The sequence below is a fragment of the Camelina sativa genome, chromosome 9, assembly GCF_030686135.1.
Source record: "Camelina sativa cultivar CO46 ecotype springtype chromosome 9, ASM3068613v1".
In the NCBI taxonomy this organism is placed as follows: domain Eukaryota; kingdom Viridiplantae; phylum Streptophyta; class Magnoliopsida; order Brassicales; family Brassicaceae; genus Camelina; species Camelina sativa.
The window spans coordinates 39,631,312-39,650,132 of record NC_141888.1 but is presented as its reverse complement, the minus strand read 5'-3'; the positions used below and the strand labels follow the sequence as shown (position 1 = coordinate 39,650,132).

The window sequence follows — 18,821 nt, the reverse complement described above, 5'->3', positions numbered from 1 at the left end:
TCAATATAAACGAGACAAGGACGATGTGAACCAAGTGTAAAGACGATTACGTGTAAGTATGTAAATACATCTCTCAATTATATTGTTACTTTTTTTTTTTTTTATGTGTTAAAAATAAAATCCCACTGATGAAATAATAGAAGAGGATACATCTGATCAGGTCGGTGTGGATCAGCCAACAATCTGGTTGTTGCATTAAATCATTCCTATTTTACGTAACAATATTATATATGGTCATGGACCGGCCTACATAATGGTAAGGGAAGGGGGCCCCACGTGAAAGATTTATTCTTAAGAATGAAATTCTACAAAATAGCAAAACTGACAATTTCTATTAAATAATAAAATTACATAACTGGTAAAAAAAAATTATACAACAAACAATACATAAACAAATCCTACTAATTTTGATAAGAGAATATATTTTTTTTAATAGTTAAGATGTTCTGGTCCTAGCTAGGTTCATACATCATCTTAGATTAGAGAGAAGAACATTATTGTGGTTCTCTTTTAAACATTACTCGAACCGACAACCTCTATACTTTGCCTAATTTTTTTTTATACCGATCTTAACATACAAAATTGATGGAAAATAAGAATTTTCCGAAAAATATAATTGATTCACGGGAAACACATGATGAATTACTAAAGCCGAAAATGAATATCTTGAAACCACGAGGAGAACAATGCTCGCAGAATTATAGCGTTCCACTAGAGGAAATACAACAGAAAACATATGAGATCAATGATAGAGGAAACCACGAAGAAATAACCCAACTAAAATGATTACGTCGAACATAGAAAACAACAAACGATGATAGTCTAAATTACGGAGTTTAATTACATCCCCACAGGCCACAAGAGGTTAGCTTTATTAGAAAAAAATCTTCGGGAGAAAACCTATTATTCTTCTAACCTTAAAAAGTGATGGAAGGAGACTAAAGTCAAAGATTGAACCGACAAAGGTGGAGGTTAATCGAATACTATCCTAAATCAGACAACACGTCAAAATAAACACTTCCTTGAGATAAAAAAGAGGAAAACCCATATATAGTCCGAAGCAACTAACCCTTATATAGTCCGAAGCAACTAACCCACGAGAAACAAGTAAAGCCCAAGACCGAGCAAATCTGGGGATGATCAACCAAACAAGCTTGGCTTTAGGTGATTGAAATCGATTACCTGACTGGAGGAGACCTATCGTGTACTCTAAAATAAAAGAAAAAAACAAGCAATGTCTCCCTAGCTAACAATGAAATAGTTGAATGGACTTAGAAAACTTGGAGAGAAGCTTTGTGAAAAATATATTTTTTTTAACTTGGATAATTAGAGTTTTTCACATCTTTGACATCAATTACAAAACAATCTAGAATCCTAAACCAACCTTATCCTTAAACGACAACTGTGCTTGATCAGTTATTGGATGAGGATTCCAGAAGCTTGAGATTGTTTCCATGGGAGAAGGGTGGGTGTGTACGCTCCTCTGTTTTCACCATCTTGTGTTGTTGTTGGGCTTGTTCCTTGTAATTCTTAGTCTTGGGCTTGGGCTTTGGTGGATTATCCTCTACATTCTCCTTTAAATTTGGCGTGGGTGTGATAGGTGAAGCAGACACACTAACTTGCTGCGAAAATAAAAAAGAGAAGGCCGAGGTAACGTTTTTGTGAAAATATCTGCTAGCTGGAGTGTAGTTAGGATGTGATGAGTTTCAATTAATCCTAGAGTCATGCATTCTCTTATGTAGTGAAAATCTTTATCGAAGTGTTTAGTTCGATTGTGAAGTGCTGAATTAGCCGATCAATAGGTAGACAGCAGACATGTTGTCACTGAACACTCGAGTAGGCTGATGTTGAGAAATGCCAATGTCACGAAGGAGAGATATGATCCAGGTTAGTTCTTTAGCCACAATAGACAAAGCTCTGTATTCTGATTCTGTTGATGAGTTGGATACTGTGGATTGCCTTTTTGCATACCAAGAAATTAAAGTTGATCCAAGTGAGATACAGAAACCAGTAGTAGAACGCTTTGTATCTTTGCATCCCGCATAATCATTATCACAAAAAGCAGAGAGAACTGGATTCTTGTGTTTTTGTATTGGTCAACCAAAGTTGAGGGTTCCTTTGATATCCTGAGAATCCGTTTGAGGAGAGTGAAATCAGAGTTTGTTAGGGCATGCATCCTCTAACAAATAAAGTTCACTGCATACTAAAGGTCTGGTCTTGTGATTGTCAAGTATTGGAGCTTGCCGGCTAGACTTCTGAAATATGTTGGCTCAACAAACGGTGTGTTATCGAGCTTCTCAAGGTGTTTTGGCAAAGGGGTTGGCATGGGGTTGCATTCTGACATGCCTGCTTGATGAAGAATGTCTGATGCATATGCCGCTTGATGTAGAAACTGCACATTCTTGTAAGACTCAAATTCTATTCCAGAAAAGTAACTTGGAGGGCCAACATCTTTCATAGAGAAGCGGTTGTTTAATGCTTGAAGAAGTTGATCCAGTAAGGAACTATCACTTCCAATGAGTAGTTTGTTGTCGACATAGAAGAGTAGAACAAGGGTCTCCTGATTGTGATGGCAGACAAACATTGAGGGAACAGATTTGCTGCAGTCAAAACCAAAATCAATCAGAAAGTTGCTGAAAGTTTCAAACCAGCCTCTTGGCGCGTGTTTCAATCTGTAGAGAGCTTTAGTGAGACGACACACATGGTCTTATTTTATGTGTCAACAAAGTCTGAGGGTTGATACATAAACATTGGTTCTTGAAGCTCACCATGAAAGAAAGCATTGGACACATCAAGTTGTTTGACATGCCATTCACAGTTAGTAGTCGTATCAAGAACTAGACGTATCATTGCTGTTCGAGCCACTTGGTTGAATGTTTCGAAGTAGTCAATCCCTTCTTTTTGTTCAAATACTTTGGCTACAAGACGTGTTTTTAGTTTGTCTACTGTGCCGTCTGGCTTGAGTTTAGTCTTGAAGACCCACTTAAAAGACAAGATGTTCATATCTGCAGTAAGTTCAACCAAAGACCATGTATTCAATGAATTCTTCCAATATCATACATGACTGCTCTGTTCCACCCTGGATGCTTTATAGCAGAGATGATACTATTTGGTTCATCAATAGTTGGTTTTGGTGGTCAAAAGAACATACCGGGAGTTCGAATCATGTACTTTATTTATATTATTTCCACACAGTGGCAGACCCACGTTGTGGATTGTGGTGGCAACTGCCACCAGTAACTGTTAAAATACAAAAAAAATTTACACTAAACATGGTTATTGAAATGGCAAAATGGCTTTAGACTAGTTCAAAAATACCATGAGGTTAAGGGTTCGATACCCCTATGCCCCGTTAATATTTTATGCTTGGTCCGCCCCTGTTTCCACAATACGTACACTCGTTAAATCCTCCCAATATTTAATTGCTTTTTTACCAAACTTAATTTTGTCACCCATTTGGTTTATGATCCTCTCTCCTCTCGTATTCTTCATAAAGGCGTCAAAGGTTTTAAAAAAATAGTGTTGGGACAGAAACTCTTCTATGCCCTATTGTATCAAAACAAATTATCGGAGAATAAAAACAATGGCAGATATGACTTTTGATTCATAGTTCATCTAAATACATGTCACACATGTAAAATGTATGACTAGAAAATATTAAATATAGTTCAGCTTAAGTTTTACATAATAAGTCATGACATAAAGTTTCATGATCTTGAAAAGAAAAACAAAATTTAGGAAAGAAACTCTCTAGCAATTAAGATTTTTTTTTTTTTTTTTTTTTTTTAAAGAGAGCAAGATATCATTAAATATATTATTTGAAGGTTTAGTTTCTTCTTTAATCTTTGAGAAAACCTTTGTGCCCAACACTTTTGGAGGTAGACTGGAGCATCTTTCTTCAGTTTTTACTCATCAAGGTCGACCGTTATTTCATCAAAAGTGAAACCACGCTAGTCCCGGAAAAACAAGCAAAAAAGAAAAGCTCATCAGAATCACTCTACGATATCAAAATATATCACTTAAGATGTGACTAATAATGAACCAGTTTACGAGCTAGTAAAACATTTTCATGTTTAGTGTTGTTGGTTCAACATAAAATATAGATTATGTTGTTAAGAAAACCGTGAAAAAATTTGTGAATGAAGGAGATTAGATTACCTTTAGCTCATACTGCGTCATCGTTATAACTTGATTAAGTTTTAATTCGCCACCTAAAATTCGCCAAGCTAGCACTCGTGATATCTGCAGACAAGCAATAAAAATCACACAGTTAACTTAAAAGTGAAATAAATAAAGAAAATAAAAGACAAACAAATTTCATATTTTAGAATGATTTATTTTTAAATTTCATGACCACATGCATTGACAAAAAAAAAACATAGAACACACAAAAAAAATGGAGGAGAATAAAACTAACCTTGAGTTCATCGGTCAGAATCTCCAACTTTTGTTTATGCTTCGACATATCTTCTCCAAAAGAATCATGCAAAACCTGCTCAAGAGCTCGAACAACCGGAACAACATCATCTGGCCAGTAATAATCAGATTTACCATCATGTTTCTTTGTTGTACGACACTTGTGCTTAAATGCTTTCAGAAGCTCATCTAATGTCTTGTCGCGATCCAAATTACCAGTTAACAATTCAAAATCCTCCAAGATCGACTTACATTTCAGTCTGGTTTTAGGACTTGTTGTCTCAGCTTTTCTGCTATACCTTTTCCGGACAGATCCTTTACAACTTGAAGTCTTAGTAGTTTGGTTTTCCTCCCCAATGTCAGGAAGAGCACCAACTCTTAAAACCGTCTCTGCCACAAGATGATCAATTTCTTGCTTTTGATGCACGTCAAAGTCATCATCACTAAGCTTCCTTAGCTTTTTCTTCACAATATCATAAACCTCTTGCACGATGAAGCCAGGATGCTCTCTACGGTTTGGAATTTGCTTATCCTCTGGCACGAAATTCACAATACACTTGTGTTCCACAGATTCAGCAAATACCTCATCGCGATGAAAACTGTAGAATATGCTTCTTGTACCTTTGGATTCCCAATTTCCAATAGATTTTTTATCTACATCTTCCGGACGATAAAACCACTGTACCTCAAGCTTCACATATTTTTCTTTGTTTGGTATATAAATATCCTGTCCAACAAACAATTTTATTAAATGACAAGATAAAAACTGAAAAACATATCAGCATATACATATATATTACTAACCTTTATGATGGCAATATAGGGCTTGCGGTCTGGGTCCTCTGAAACCAATAGCACTGAATCCTCCTATAGGGGAAAGAATATATAATCTAAATGGTAATGCAGTTGAAAAAGTTTCACAAACGAAACAAACAAAAAAGAATTTGTCTCATTCTTTACTAATACACCTATATTTCTAATTTTTAATTAATTTATATATTTATATTGATTTAGAGAACTAATATCATTAATTAGAAATTAAATTTAATAATAATATATTTTAAATTCGCTTAAAATATCTTAAACTCACCAGCTTATAATGTTTGTCATGAAACTTGAATGCCTTGAAATGATTTTTTTTCTTTTGTCTCTCGCCAGTTATCTTACTCACATCGCCGAGTGGCTGCGCACAGTCCTCATGTTTCCACTCTAGCTCTGTTTTCTTTTTCTCATCCTCGCAATCATTCTTCCGCTTCCCCTGATCCTTTTCCTTGCGGGTCATGTTGAAATTTGAGCTTAACTTTGATTTATATAACCTACAAATTCTTTTTTCACCCTACAATTGAAGATAACAAGAAAAGAAAAATAGAGTTGACATCAAAATGATTGTATAGTATATAAGAGATACTATACGAATGGTAGAGTAACTTGAGATATCAACATAACACAATCTTTATAGATATATGATTAATTAGAATAGTAAGAAAATAAATAGAGAAACTAGAGTTCTAATCATCTAAATACCATTATATATCTAAGGTATTTTTATAATCAAGTATGCAACCTAAACTTGAATGGACAAGAAAACTTCAAAAGAACCCAATCATACTTTATATACACATTAAACTAATAATAATGTTACAACTTACAACCTGATCAATTAGACTTCAAACGTATAACAAGCGAATCAATTAATTCAAAAGTAACTTGTAAATACCTTGTTAGTTGGCCACTTTAATTAGCGGGTAATGGGACGAGGCAAGTAAATAAAATTTTAACGAATATTTGGTATTTCATAATGGCTTCTTTTTTCAATTATAAAAACTATGTGTACAAAACTAGTTGTTACTATGTGATATGTATAGTAACAAATATATATAAATACGTTTCATATCATTGGAAAAATGAAAAACATCTTTCATAATCATATCTCAGGTATTTCTAAACACTAATAAAAAAACCAACCTAAACTTGAATGGCCCAGACAACTAAAAAGGACTCACTCAAACTTCTTTGTATATATTAATATATATATATATATATATATTGTTTTTGGACAAAACTTCTCTCTTTGTATGATGCACTAATAATAAGGTTATAATTTGAATTAAGAGTTCAAGCTAGCGTAATACAAGAGTGAACCAAACACTCAAACATAACTCGTCGCTAGCTTGCTACTTTATAGCGAGGTAACAGGACGAGACAAGTAAGCTTATTTTTAACAAATATGAAATTTAGTTATCCATGTGTGGCGGGTATTTTTAAGTATAACCAAAACACTCAAACATAACTCGATCGTCGCTAGTTATACTTATTTTTAAGTATTTTGATCCAAAATCAAACTAAATTTCATACTTATAAGTTCATACATAACTTAAATACTTTTTTTTCAACAACTTAAATACTTCATAATTAGAATTTAAATCATAGTTTGTGTTTACGGTTCTAACTTTTACATATTTTATACCATTTGAAATTTTTAATTATCTACACGTTAAATTATTTGTTTAGAAGAAAAATAAACCTATAAATTTTATTCTACTTTTTTTTTTAAGAAAAAGGAAGTAAAGAAAAAATCTCATTTTTGAGAAAAATAAATAAAGGGTAAAAAAAATCGAACAATACTTGGGTTCACCCCTAAGGGTGAACCTCTCCATTCACCCCCTAACAAAATAAGGCAATAAAATCTGTATACATTATTATAAAATGAAAAAATTTAAACCGCACTTTAATAAACCCAAACCGACATATATAAAATCTAAACCCTAACCATCTCATTTGTGAACCCAAACCGATATATAATTTCGTTCTACTTATAAAATCTAAACCCTAATCATCTCATTTGTGAACCCAAACCGACATATAATTTCGTTTTAATTGTGAAATCTAAACCCTAACATCTCATTTGTGAACCCAAACCGACATATTATTTTGTTCTACTTGTAAAATCTAAACCCTAACTATCTTATTTGTGAACCCAAACCGACATATAATTTCGTTCTAATTGTAAAATCTAAACCCTATCCACCTCATTTGTAAACCCAAACCGACATATAATTTCGTTTTAATTGTAAAATCTAAACCCTAACCACTTCATTTGTAAATCCAAACCGACATAATTTTATTCTAAATTTAAAAATCTAAACCAAGCCAATATTTAACTTTCCTTAATTAAAAGTATACAGAATTTGTTTTCTTGCTTTTTAATTTAATTTAAATTTAATTTTAAAATAAAAAATATTAGATGGAAGATTCTGATTGGCTGAGAGAAGAGGATGTGAACGGAGAGGTTCACCCCTAGGGGTGAACCTAAGTATTTTTCAAAAAAATCTCCCTAATTCAAAAAAATAAACCCTTATTTTTTATATTTATTAGACGGCCCATGTCTAAATGAGTTTGCCCAATTGTTTGCAGACTAAGTTTGTTTTAAGCCTATATAATTTGTTTCGATTTTGGGCGTGATCATAAACGAACCATTATAATTTGGACTGGTCTAGCCCACAGTCATTAGACCCATTTGACATAAGTATATCTAATTTTTTTTTTTATCATTAGGAAAATGAAAAACACACTTCATATCACAACAGATGAATGTATAAATAATTCATACAGCCTCAGATGGAATCCCCAGAAAAAAAAAACAATCATAGTTACCCCAAAAGATATATTGAATCTTCAAATTAGCAAAAACACAAAATTTACCGATAAGAAAATTAGACTAAAACTTTGTACAAAGAAAAGAAAAAAAAAACTCATATTATTGTACCTGATCCTCCTGATCCTTATCCTTCGAGACCAATGCTTGAGTATGTGTTTCGGCTTCGTATTACAAAATCAAACTACTCGTATCACAACAAAAGAACCAAAATTCTTTTTTCACTCAACTGGCTCGTTTGAACTAATATTTTGTTGATAAAATAAAAAATAAAAAAAGCAAATTTCTCGAGTATATGTTTTTCTTATTGGTTTTGTGTGCCTCTCTTCTTTAAACTGGTTTTATCAATCCTCACTGTGCTTTATTATATATAACACTAGATTTTTTTACATATATAGAATACTATATTTTATCCACAAATGAATACTAGATATCTGTATTTAATAATTTCACTTTTTTTATGAATCTAGTCATTTCACTTTAAGATATAGACATAAAGAAAGAAAGAAAAAGAGGTTAAAAAGGAAGAATTTGAAATTAATAAATAATATTTAGAGGAAATTTTAATTAATTCCTACATAGCAATAAAAGCAATATAATTTAATAGGAAACATATAGTGTTATTACAATGTATTTGGAGAGGTGAGCTGTACAAAAATAGTAAAAATTGAGTGGTGAAGAATTAGTTGTGTATGGACTAATCCCTATTTATGTTATCTTCAGCTTATGTAGACATGTATCAACCATTCATTCAATAAAACAGTTCAGTAAAAAAAAAAAAAATACAAATGAAGTAGTTTTAATTAGCTGTCACCCAAGAAAAAAGAAAGTAGCTTTAGCTTTGAAGGAAAAAAACAATGTCACATATGTATTATATTGTTAGAGTTAATTAAGAGATAAGCATTTATTTTGAAGAGTATTGTATAATTAGGATTTTTTTTGTCCATGATTATATATTTCTATTTTTTTAATGAAATGACGAAACTACCCTGCTCACAAAAAAGCAAATCATGTTTCTCTCTCGCTTCGTCATTTCGTCTCTCTCGCCTCACCCAACATTAGACAAAAAAATTCAGATCTTGAGCTAATACAGAAAGAAGATCATCTTTTGTAGCTTTGCCCACACCAAAAAATCTTTAGAGAATATAGTTTTTTCCCAGCCTTTGTTCTATTGCAATTCTCTTTCTCTCTCTCTTTTTTTCTCTTTCTCTCTCTCTCTCTTTCTTTATGCAATATGAGGAGATGACGAATCTCGATTTCCTCCGGAAATACATTTCAAATCAAATAGTGATGATGAATCGATGATGAGATCTGGTGATAATGATTATTTTTATGGTGGTGAGATCTCTACATATGAACGACGACTATGATGGTGATGAATTGTCAATCACAAACATTGTAGTTTTCACATTTGGTTTAGATTTGAAGATGAATTGGAGGTTTTGATTTACTTTGTAAACAATAACATCAAAAAATTGAGATAAAAATAGTTCTTAATTGATTCAATCAATGTCTAAAATTAGAGCTCTTGGGTTCACTATACACTATCTTTTTGGGGTTTAGATTCCTTTATTCAGACAAATTAAATTGAATCTGTTGGATTTATGAGAGGAGATGATGTTGGTGGTGGAGATGTTTATTGAGTCGGCGGAGGCGAAAGAGAGAGTGGTAATCAAGTTTTCAGAGGAATGAGGGTATACTCGTCATTTCACCAAACGAAAAAACTTAATTCTAGAAGGACAAACAAAAATGTCCAATTTGAAATTTCTGGTGGCACAAAGGCCCAAATAGATAAACACCCCTATATTGTTAACTTAAAATTATTCCAATAACACCAGTGTTTATACAAGTATTTATTTAATAGATATACTATACACAATTACACTTTTTTTTCTTTTTTATTTAAAAAAATAGAGACTGCGCAAAGGTAAACCAACTCTGCCACAAATAATGACGTAGACTCTTCCTCTTGGGAAGACCATAAGCATAGCACCTTTCCTTAATGTGCAATAGAAGTCACTAGCCTAGGCCACTCGTCTTCTAATCACGAGTTGATCCCGTCCAGGTAAGTCACATAGTATAAAATTGGTAACATCAAACCAATAGAAAACAATGTAAGTTCTAACAATAGGTAAAATATTTCTTTAAGAGTCGAGCTTAGTAATTTTGTTGAACTTGTAACAAATAAAAGCAGTACCGATGCTCCTTTAATTTTGTTTAAGCTTGATATAACGCAAATTAGGATATGTCATATGAAGGGAGGAAAAACCTCTACGATTGTATCATAGATCTATATATTGGTTGTTTCATTCGAAAGTTGAAGAATCCAAAACACTAGACGTTTGGTACTCTTGTTTCCAAGGAGGCAAGGATCATCAATATAAAACAATCGGCTTTAGAATTCAATAAGCAAGATTTACAAGAATGTGAAAAAGATTCAAACAACTCTGAAAAAAAAAAACCAGCTAATATGAGATAAGCTTCATTGTAGACTCTTCGTTCCCATGATGATTCGGCTCCCCATCCTCCTTATCCAAATCCAACCTAGCCTAGTAAAAGAGATAAAATCCTTCTAAGATCCGATTGAGAGACATCTCACTCCCAAGATTGTCGTAGTTACAGCCTCACTCTTGAATACTACAATATCCCTCAAAACTGAACACTTTACATGTGTCGCTTTGTCACCATGTTTAGCGATGAATTCAAGATAATAATCTCGTAGTAAAAATAAAAATTGTAGTAACAGATGTTCTAAGCAAGGATGAGAAGAAGAAGAAGAAACGTTATTATCCTAGCGTTTCAAACATTGGCTCTTTGACAAATTTTATCAGTAGAAAGGTTTACAGATGGTGAAGTGAATCCATAATTCCAGTTGAGCTTTCTTTGGATCATTTAGTATCTTTTTTTTATGAAAAGTTAGTAACAATAATTAGATTCGCGATAGCTTTTAAAGATTGTAGAGAACAAGTCTTTAACGTGGAAATTGGCTATTGATCATCCAAGGGATATAGATCCTATTCCACCAGCTGCGTAGCAACTGGGTCTCAAATGTAATGCTGATGGCTTCTTACTTCTTAAGACAACTATATGTTTAGCAGATTCTGTTGGACAAATTGAGATGGTGTCTCTCTGGGTGATAGAACAAAAGCGAGTTAAATGCAAAATATCTACCAAAACAATATATATCCGTGCGACTAAAAGTATTCTCAATCGAAAATTAGCAAATATATCTCTATTTTCTTGTTTATGAGTTTAGATAGTAAAAATATGAGATTCAAAGTCCTCGAGAGAAGTTATTGCTCTCTTCACCTTTACTTGCTGCTCTCGTTAACAGGAAGGTAGACTCCTTCTGCTGCCAACCAAACGTTATCCGCCCGCTTCTCCCGAATTCCGCAGACCTGTGTTCCCGAAGAACCGAATCAGATGTTAAAGCTTGTTGAATATCTATCTAATCATGAGTTTTAAAGACATTGCCAATAATTTCTGTGAAGACTAAACCAGAAGAGATCACGGGGTTAGATAAGATATATAGTTTACCTCTTGCTGACCACCGGCTATACGTTGGTACTTCTTGTCATGGCTATGGAGGTAGCCACTAGTGTCTATGTGTTGAAGACGGACTCTTTGGTCCTGTTTCCATGTCTTCCCGCTTCCTTCGATTATAAGCCTACAAGCAGATGGTAAAGTGCGTGAGTTTCTGCGGTGGATATGGATTAGACTAAACATTAGTTGAGAATATAAAGTTGCTTTTAGGATTATTACTTCCAGTGATCCCCCGTATCGGAATTTGTATCATCTCCAAAACAGCTAACCTGCACCATGAAAATGGGTTAGCAAGAACGAGAATGCAACCACCAATTGAAATCAGTATAGTACTTCACAATTGACAGACACACAACAAGTAAACGTGCTCTTACTACTAGCTCGATTTCCTAGACCCTCTCGAGTCTAAATGCTTTAAAAACTCCAGATAGTTCTTTTACATCTAAGCTTAGCAAGAAGGAAAATACAACTACAAATTGAAATCAGTATAGTACTTCACAATTGATAAAGACAATAGACACGCAAGTAAACGTCCTCTTACTACTAACTAGCTCTCTATATTGATTTCCTAAACCTACCAGTCTCTCGAGTCTAAATGCTTTAACAACTCCAGATACTTCTTTTACATCTAAGCTTAGTGGATCAGGGAGTACAAAAACTTTAAACGGAAGACAATACTAACCTCTAAGTTCCCTGAGATTGGGGATGCATGCAGGTGACTGTGGAGCCATTTTCTGGTCTTCATGTGCTGCAATCTAATGGTTGCCCCAGTCTTGACAGCATCACCTTGTTTTTCTGTAGTCCCAGGCACTGGTTTAACAATCTGTAAAACAAATAATCCATAACAAGATGATTCATCAAATCAATTACTCCACCATAACTTCAAACCAAACAGATGGGATTTAAAGTGTGAGATGAATGAACATCATATGCAACAGTTTCTTTGGTTCAGAAAAAACACATCCAATCCATTGTCTAATTCTTTCTAGATAAGAAAGTGACTTCAATACTTTGAAATATACCCATTGCTAACATCTTTTAGTTGCTTCAATCTAAATTACACATGATACTATATGAACAGGATGGTCTCTGCACACGAGCAACAAAGATACAAAGAAAGAAGCAATGATACCCAATAGCTGTTGGAATCAACAACGCCAGGAAACCCAGTAACTGATTGCTGACCACTTCCGGATCCATACGGCACATCGTGAGAATGCAGTCTAAATTTAGTCTTCTCGTGCATCAGTTTGATCGCACTTCCATAAGTAATCTATTCCACAGCGAAAACATAAATTTATGAGATTCTTTATTCATACGATCAAACACAATTCGAATTTTAAAGCCAAAATCAACAATTGCAGTTACCACAATCGAAACAGATTAGGGATCTAAAACACACAATACCTCAACACCTTCTTTACCAGAATCGGCGGCAGAAGCAGACGTGTAACCAGAATCAGGATCGAGACTTAGGTAAAGGAAGATAGCGAGGCAGAAGAATCCTAAAGCCATGAAAAATAGCAAACCGATAAACCAGTTCTGCTGCCAAAACGGATACTCAGGAGAACTACTCGGTTTCCTCACCGCGGGAGCTCGAACAGCCGAAGCTGCTGCTGATGGCGAAGGAGGAGATGATGATAATGGCTTTCTTCTCAAGAGAGCTTGTTGTTGCCCTGACGTCGACGCCACCGTGAAGGATCAGATTGAGATCTCGCCGGAGACAAAAAAAAATCTGTGTAATTTTCTCGTCGTCGTGGCTTATGAGAGGGTCGTCGTCGTCTTCGTCTAATAGTAACTTCTTTAATTTTTTTGGTTGACACGGAGGTGTACGTTTAAATAGCGAATGATAATTGGACACGTGTAGTTTTGATGAGATGGCGGATTATGAATGGTTGCATCATGATGCAAAAGAGGCAAACTAGTTTTATGTGTTTTTTTTCTTCCTTCTTCTTTCTGAATTCTCAATTTGGCCAATCCTATATGAATTTGATGGGTGTATTCAATTACTTTATTTGAAGACATCAACTTAAATACATGATTCTTGTCATTTATAATTTATGTTGTCCATGTTCATCAAATTCATATGTTCAATGAATTAGAAAAATAAATTAAGTAAGGTATGTTTTATATATTATTTTTTTTTGTTAATTTTTATGTATTAAAGGTATGTAAGTTATTAATATATAAAAACTAGTAAACTAATGTATAAGTTATATGTTTCTGATAAAAATTATATGTTTATTGTTCATGTAACGTCCGCAAACTGGGTTATCGGTTTGGGTGTCGATCGACACCAAGGAGAATGTCGGTCAATACTAAATTACCAATGATCGGTTAATGTTTGGATTATTTTAAATTTTTTTGGTTTGGCATGGTTTAATGGAATAACCCTAGGTTCATATTTAAGATTGATGTCGACGCTTTGGAACTTTAGTTGGCTCCGACTGCCACAACTAAGTGGGTCCTATATCCATTCATGGCTAATGGGCTCACTTGTTTTAGTGGATCCACGTCTACTACTGGCTCTTGGGTCCATCTTTATATGACGGTCGGTTTGCTATGTCTGAGAGACTCTAAAGAGTTGTTTATTGATCCTACAAATCAACACATAATCTTTTCTTGTGTTTTGTCCTCACTCACACGGTTTCGAAAATCATTTCCCCAAAAGTTATCTATTTTAAAACTATACCAGCATAAGCACACTTAACTGTGTAGTTCTCTTAGGTTTTTTGACTGCAAAGATAAGTGCACTTTGGTTACTTACAAGTTGAATCACACATAGTATTAGGTGCTCAAATCAATTCTTTTAAATTTCTCCTCATATCCTTGAAATCAAGGTGTTACAAGAACAGAGCTGGCTCTTAGGAAAAGGTGGTGAAGCAACAGCTTGTGGCCCATATTTTTATAAACAAAATTTGGCCCATTTTTTACAAATTTTTTTCATAATGTACTAGTAAATTCAATGAGATTTTTTAGGACATTGGCTAAAAAGATTAAGATGTTTATGAAGCTAAGTGAAATGAGCATATAGATGACTGAAGCAAAATTGTTGTAGGAGAAGTTGGCCAACAAATTATTTGGAAATTAATTGTAAGTCAAGTGAATGTTTGTATTTTCATTATTTCCGCTTTAATAATATTTGTTTTGTCGCTTTCTGCTTTAATAATGTATGTTTGTCTTCAATAATGTTAATGTGTGTTTGACTTTAATAATATTTGTTTGTTGTTTTCTGCTTTAATTATGTCAATGTAATCCACGATTTTTGGCTTTTTATGAGAGAATCCAATCTTTATCTAATCCATTTGATTTCAACCACTCAATTTTTTTCTAAGCCTCCAACCACTTGCTATGTTGGTTCCATTCTCTCTTATAAATAGGAACTCATTCTTCCATTAATGTACCATTATCACAACTCTTATCTTACTAAAAAAATTTGCATGGATCCTTCAGAATTTTTTTTTGATATCAAAGCTTATAAAAGACAGTCTGAAATTGAAGAGAGATATATCATCAATCGGTTTAGGGAGCGTCGAAAGAAAATAGAGGAAGACTATCCACCTACGGTAAAAGGAAATAATGTCTCTCGAACTAGTGAAAGAGCCTACGACAGTGATGCTAGTGATTCCAACTCTACAGGAACTAATGCTCATTCAATGGGGAGGGATGCGGCTACAAAAAATGTAAAAAAGAAAGGTAAAGGCGCCTTATTAGAAGTGGTCAACAAAGAGTGGAATGAAGTTAAAGAATTGAAGGAGCAAGAGTTGGAACGATTGGACAAAATAGTCATGAGGCAAGAGGAGGCAAACCAATTGATGAAAGATAGGATTATGACTAGCAATATGAAGATGTTTATGAAGCTAAGTGAAAAGGAGCATCTAGATGATCATAGTAAATTCTTGTTGCAGAAGTTGAGTCAGGACTTATTTGGAAATTAATTGTAAGTTAAGTGTGTGTGTTTTTATTTTCACTTTTCCATTTTAATAATGTTTGTTTGTCACTTTAATAATGTTATGTCTTTAATAATGTTTTTTGTGCTTTCTGCTATAATATTTCAATGTAATCCATGACTTTCACATTTTTATGGGAGAATCCAAACTTTTCAGTTTCAAATCGATTACTCAATTTCAATCCAAACCTTCAACCATTTAATATTTTTGTTCTATTATCTTATAAATGAAGATTCATTCTTCCATTTGATGTACCATCTGAAGCACTACTTGATTTCAATATACAAAAAATCTATCACACCAATACATATCATACATTGGATATGTAAGTTACGTTGCACAGACTGTAACATTGATTCATTATCAAATAAAATTATTTATTTGTGTATGGGTATTTTATGAACTTTTATGAGTTTTTAAAAAATTTATTTGTGTATAGCATAAAATAGAAGAATTTTTCTGATTTTTTTTTCTTTTTGGATTAGTGAAATTTTATGAATATATATTTATCATTTTACCCAAATTTTTGTTTTCTTTTTGATTGAAAATTAGAGTATTAATAATAAATTTGTAGCACGTAGGCAAAAGCACATTCTTACCAACATTGCTACGACGAAACGGCAAGCAGTGTAATTTTAGAGAACCGTGAAGCGACCGTCGATACACACTCTATCTCGCCACTAATATCTTCGCCGATTTGCTTAGGTCTCTTGATTTCTGGTGAGTTACCCCTTCCCCCAATCATCTCACACAACATTGCTTGTCTCGTTCAATATCCCTTTGTAACCCAAACCTGCACAAGCGATTCACTATTTCTATGTAAAGTTCGAATTTTTCTGGACTAGTCTTTCATAAAGTCCAATGCTTTTTTAGTTTTTAAAATCTGCCCAGAAGTGCGGCTAAACCCCCAATTTACATATGTTTCTTGAAAGGATTTAAAAAGGAATGGGGTCGGATTGTTTGACACCAGAATGGGCTTCTCAGCCTTGTCTCATTGGTATTGACGAAGCCGGAAGGGGTCCTGTTCTAGGTCAATTTCTATCTATCTTGTCAAAATTTGTAGTGTGTGAGAGAAGAAAAATCTGATTAATTTTGTGTTGACGAGATAGGTCCGATGGTGTATGGATGTATGTATTGTCCTGTTTCCTACCAGTCTTCTCTGGCTTCTCTCCATTTTGCAGGTAATAATAACACTCACATTGTATTCCTTTGTGTTGAAGAGTTCAGATGTGCTTTTTGGGTTTATGATGCAATCAGTAGATTCTTCTTCTGCTAGTGGAACGTTTTGGAATTCTTAAAAGCAACCAGTTGTTAGTATTAGCATATCTTACTGCGACGTTCCAATTTGGGAGGGTGTCATAAAGCATGAGACTTTTGCTCACATTTATAAAAGTTCTTTGCTGTTATGCCTTTGTGTTGAAGAATTGAGATGTATGTTTTGAGGTTTGAGATGCATTGAGTAGGTTCTTCTTCTGCTATTGGATTACATTTGTGTTTCTATATTGTTTAACCCTTCAGTTGTTAGTGTAATCTTATGGTTCTGCGACGAGATCATAAGTAAAAAGCATGACACTTTTGATCAAATTTATAATCTCTTGACACTTTTTGTTTCCCTTAAGTTTTTTTTGCTGCACAATGCTTGTATGTTTTGAGTATAAGCATGTATTGGACGTTCCAATTTGGGAGGGCATAAGTAAAGCAGGAAACTTTTTCATCACATTTACAGTCTCTTGCCTCGTTTTGTTCTCCTAAAGCCTTTGCTCGATATGCTTGCAGATTCAAAGACTCTAAAAGAGGAGAAAAGAGAAGAATTATATGAAAACTTAAAGCTTGACAAGTCTCTTGGATGGGCTGTTGATGTCATTGATCCCAGGGAACTCTCAGCTAAGATGCTCGCAAAGTTAGTACTAGTGTAATGTTTGTGAAGCTGATAGATTGAAAGGCTCATATGGTTCTTATATCTTATAGCTTTGGTTTGTTTTTCTACAGGAATAAGACTAATTTAAATGAGATTTCACATAACTCTGCGATGGGTCTTATCAAAAGGGTACTGGACCTGGGAGTTTTTCTAACAGAGGTGATTAGCTTTTGATGGAAACAGATGCATCATCTTTTGAGTGATCGAGTTATTTACCATATATGCATATTCTCAAGCTTTAAAACCCTTAACTACCTTTGCAGGCATATCTGGATACTGTGGGAGATCCCGAGAAATACAGAATAAAATTGTCAGAGAGGTTTCCTTCAATCAAGTTTGTCGTTTCAAAGAAAGCTGACAGTCTATTCCCTATTGTTAGTGGGGCAAGTATTGTGGCTAAGGTAATATGTTATGGCTTCTCACTAGTCACTATCTATCTCTCACAGCTTTCCACTAGCTAAACATCACTAAATTTCTATTACTTACTCAGGTGACAAGAGACAGAGCGTTGAGAGAATGGTTGGTAGAGGAAACCGGAGAAAATATTAACAGAAACTTTGGTTCTGGATATCCTGGAGGTACAATTCTTTCCTCAAACCGTTTATGTTTTAAGCAATACTTACACTCTGATATGTTTGTAATGCAATTCAGATCCTGAGACAAAGGCATGGTTAGTGCAACACAAACATTCTGTGTTTGGATTCCCATCGCTGGTCCGCTTCAGTTGGGGAACTTGCACTGCACATTTGAAGGGCGAGGTTGAAGTTGCATGGTTAGTTTTTTTTTTTGTCTGCTTGTTTCTATGTTCTATTAGCGCTATGATCAAGCATTTGGAGATCTGTTAAAACACTTCATGTATCTCAATCTGTTGTAAGAATCTGAATGTAATGTTTTGTGCACTTGAGCAGGGAAGCAGATGAAACTGAAGAGAGTGGTAATGGAAGTAGCAGCAAACGACAAGCGAAACTAAGCAGTTTTGGGTTCAAAACATGCGAGAGTAGGAGCGAAGAAATCGACTCGAGTGGAAAAGGACGCTGCAAATTTTTCCAAGCTCGCAAAATCCAACAACTCACTCAGTTTTAGTATCAGTCTCAGTACAAGACTGAATCAGCTTCCAGGAGATGTCTTAGCCTATTGTTCGTCTCTTGTGTGTCTTAGTTTCATTCACTTGGTGATTGTTGTTTCGTTATGTTTCTTAGTTCTTTGTCCATTTTCTGAATCACTGTAATTGTTTGTAGGGGTACTTGCTAATTTCAAGTCTGGCCTATTTGTATAATCATATTAGCACATGGACTAGCCTTTTTTCAAAAATCCCATTAAAAAAACACTTCCACATTAA

General features: G+C 34.1%; 3 protein-coding genes and 1 non-coding gene across 4 annotated transcripts; 1 reads left to right on the top strand and 3 right to left on the bottom strand.

Moving 5' to 3' along the window:
* Positions 1–3,572: 3,572 nt before the first annotated feature.
* LOC104713975 (ASI1-immunoprecipitated protein 3-like) lies at positions 3,573–8,422 on the bottom strand. Its single transcript, XM_019230280.2, has 6 exons — positions 8,183–8,422; positions 5,507–5,752; positions 5,221–5,283; positions 4,418–5,143; positions 4,159–4,242; positions 3,573–3,950 (listed from the first exon to the last, which is right to left on the bottom strand). Exons 2-6 carry the CDS (start codon positions 5,696–5,698, stop codon positions 3,906–3,908), a joined length of 1,110 nt encoding a protein of 369 aa, XP_019085825.1. The 5' UTR covers positions 5,699–5,752; positions 8,183–8,422; the 3' UTR covers positions 3,573–3,905.
* A 1,559-nt stretch (positions 8,423–9,981) lies between these two features.
* Positions 9,982–10,144, bottom strand: LOC147939291 (U1 spliceosomal RNA). The gene has a single exon (XR_015567485.1). It is a non-coding gene; the product is annotated as a U1 spliceosomal RNA (small nuclear RNA).
* A 1,061-nt stretch (positions 10,145–11,205) lies between these two features.
* LOC104713974 (stromal cell-derived factor 2-like protein) lies at positions 11,206–13,640 on the bottom strand. The gene is made up of 6 exons (XM_087464918.1): positions 13,022–13,640; positions 12,747–12,887; positions 12,297–12,437; positions 11,834–11,883; positions 11,609–11,738; positions 11,206–11,469 (listed from the first exon to the last, which is right to left on the bottom strand). The coding sequence occupies exons 1-6, from the start codon at positions 13,127–13,129 to the stop codon at positions 11,383–11,385; spliced, it is 657 nt and encodes a 218-aa protein (XP_087321044.1). The 5' UTR covers positions 13,130–13,640; the 3' UTR covers positions 11,206–11,382.
* Positions 13,641–15,991: 2,351 nt separating this feature from the next.
* Positions 15,992–18,821, top strand: LOC104713973 (ribonuclease H2 subunit A). Its single transcript, XM_010431201.3, has 9 exons — positions 15,992–16,284; positions 16,497–16,594; positions 16,674–16,745; positions 17,341–17,464; positions 17,554–17,641; positions 17,746–17,883; positions 17,973–18,060; positions 18,134–18,254; positions 18,391–18,821. Exons 2-9 carry the CDS (start codon positions 16,510–16,512, stop codon positions 18,563–18,565), a joined length of 891 nt encoding a protein of 296 aa, XP_010429503.2. The 5' UTR covers positions 15,992–16,284; positions 16,497–16,509; the 3' UTR covers positions 18,566–18,821.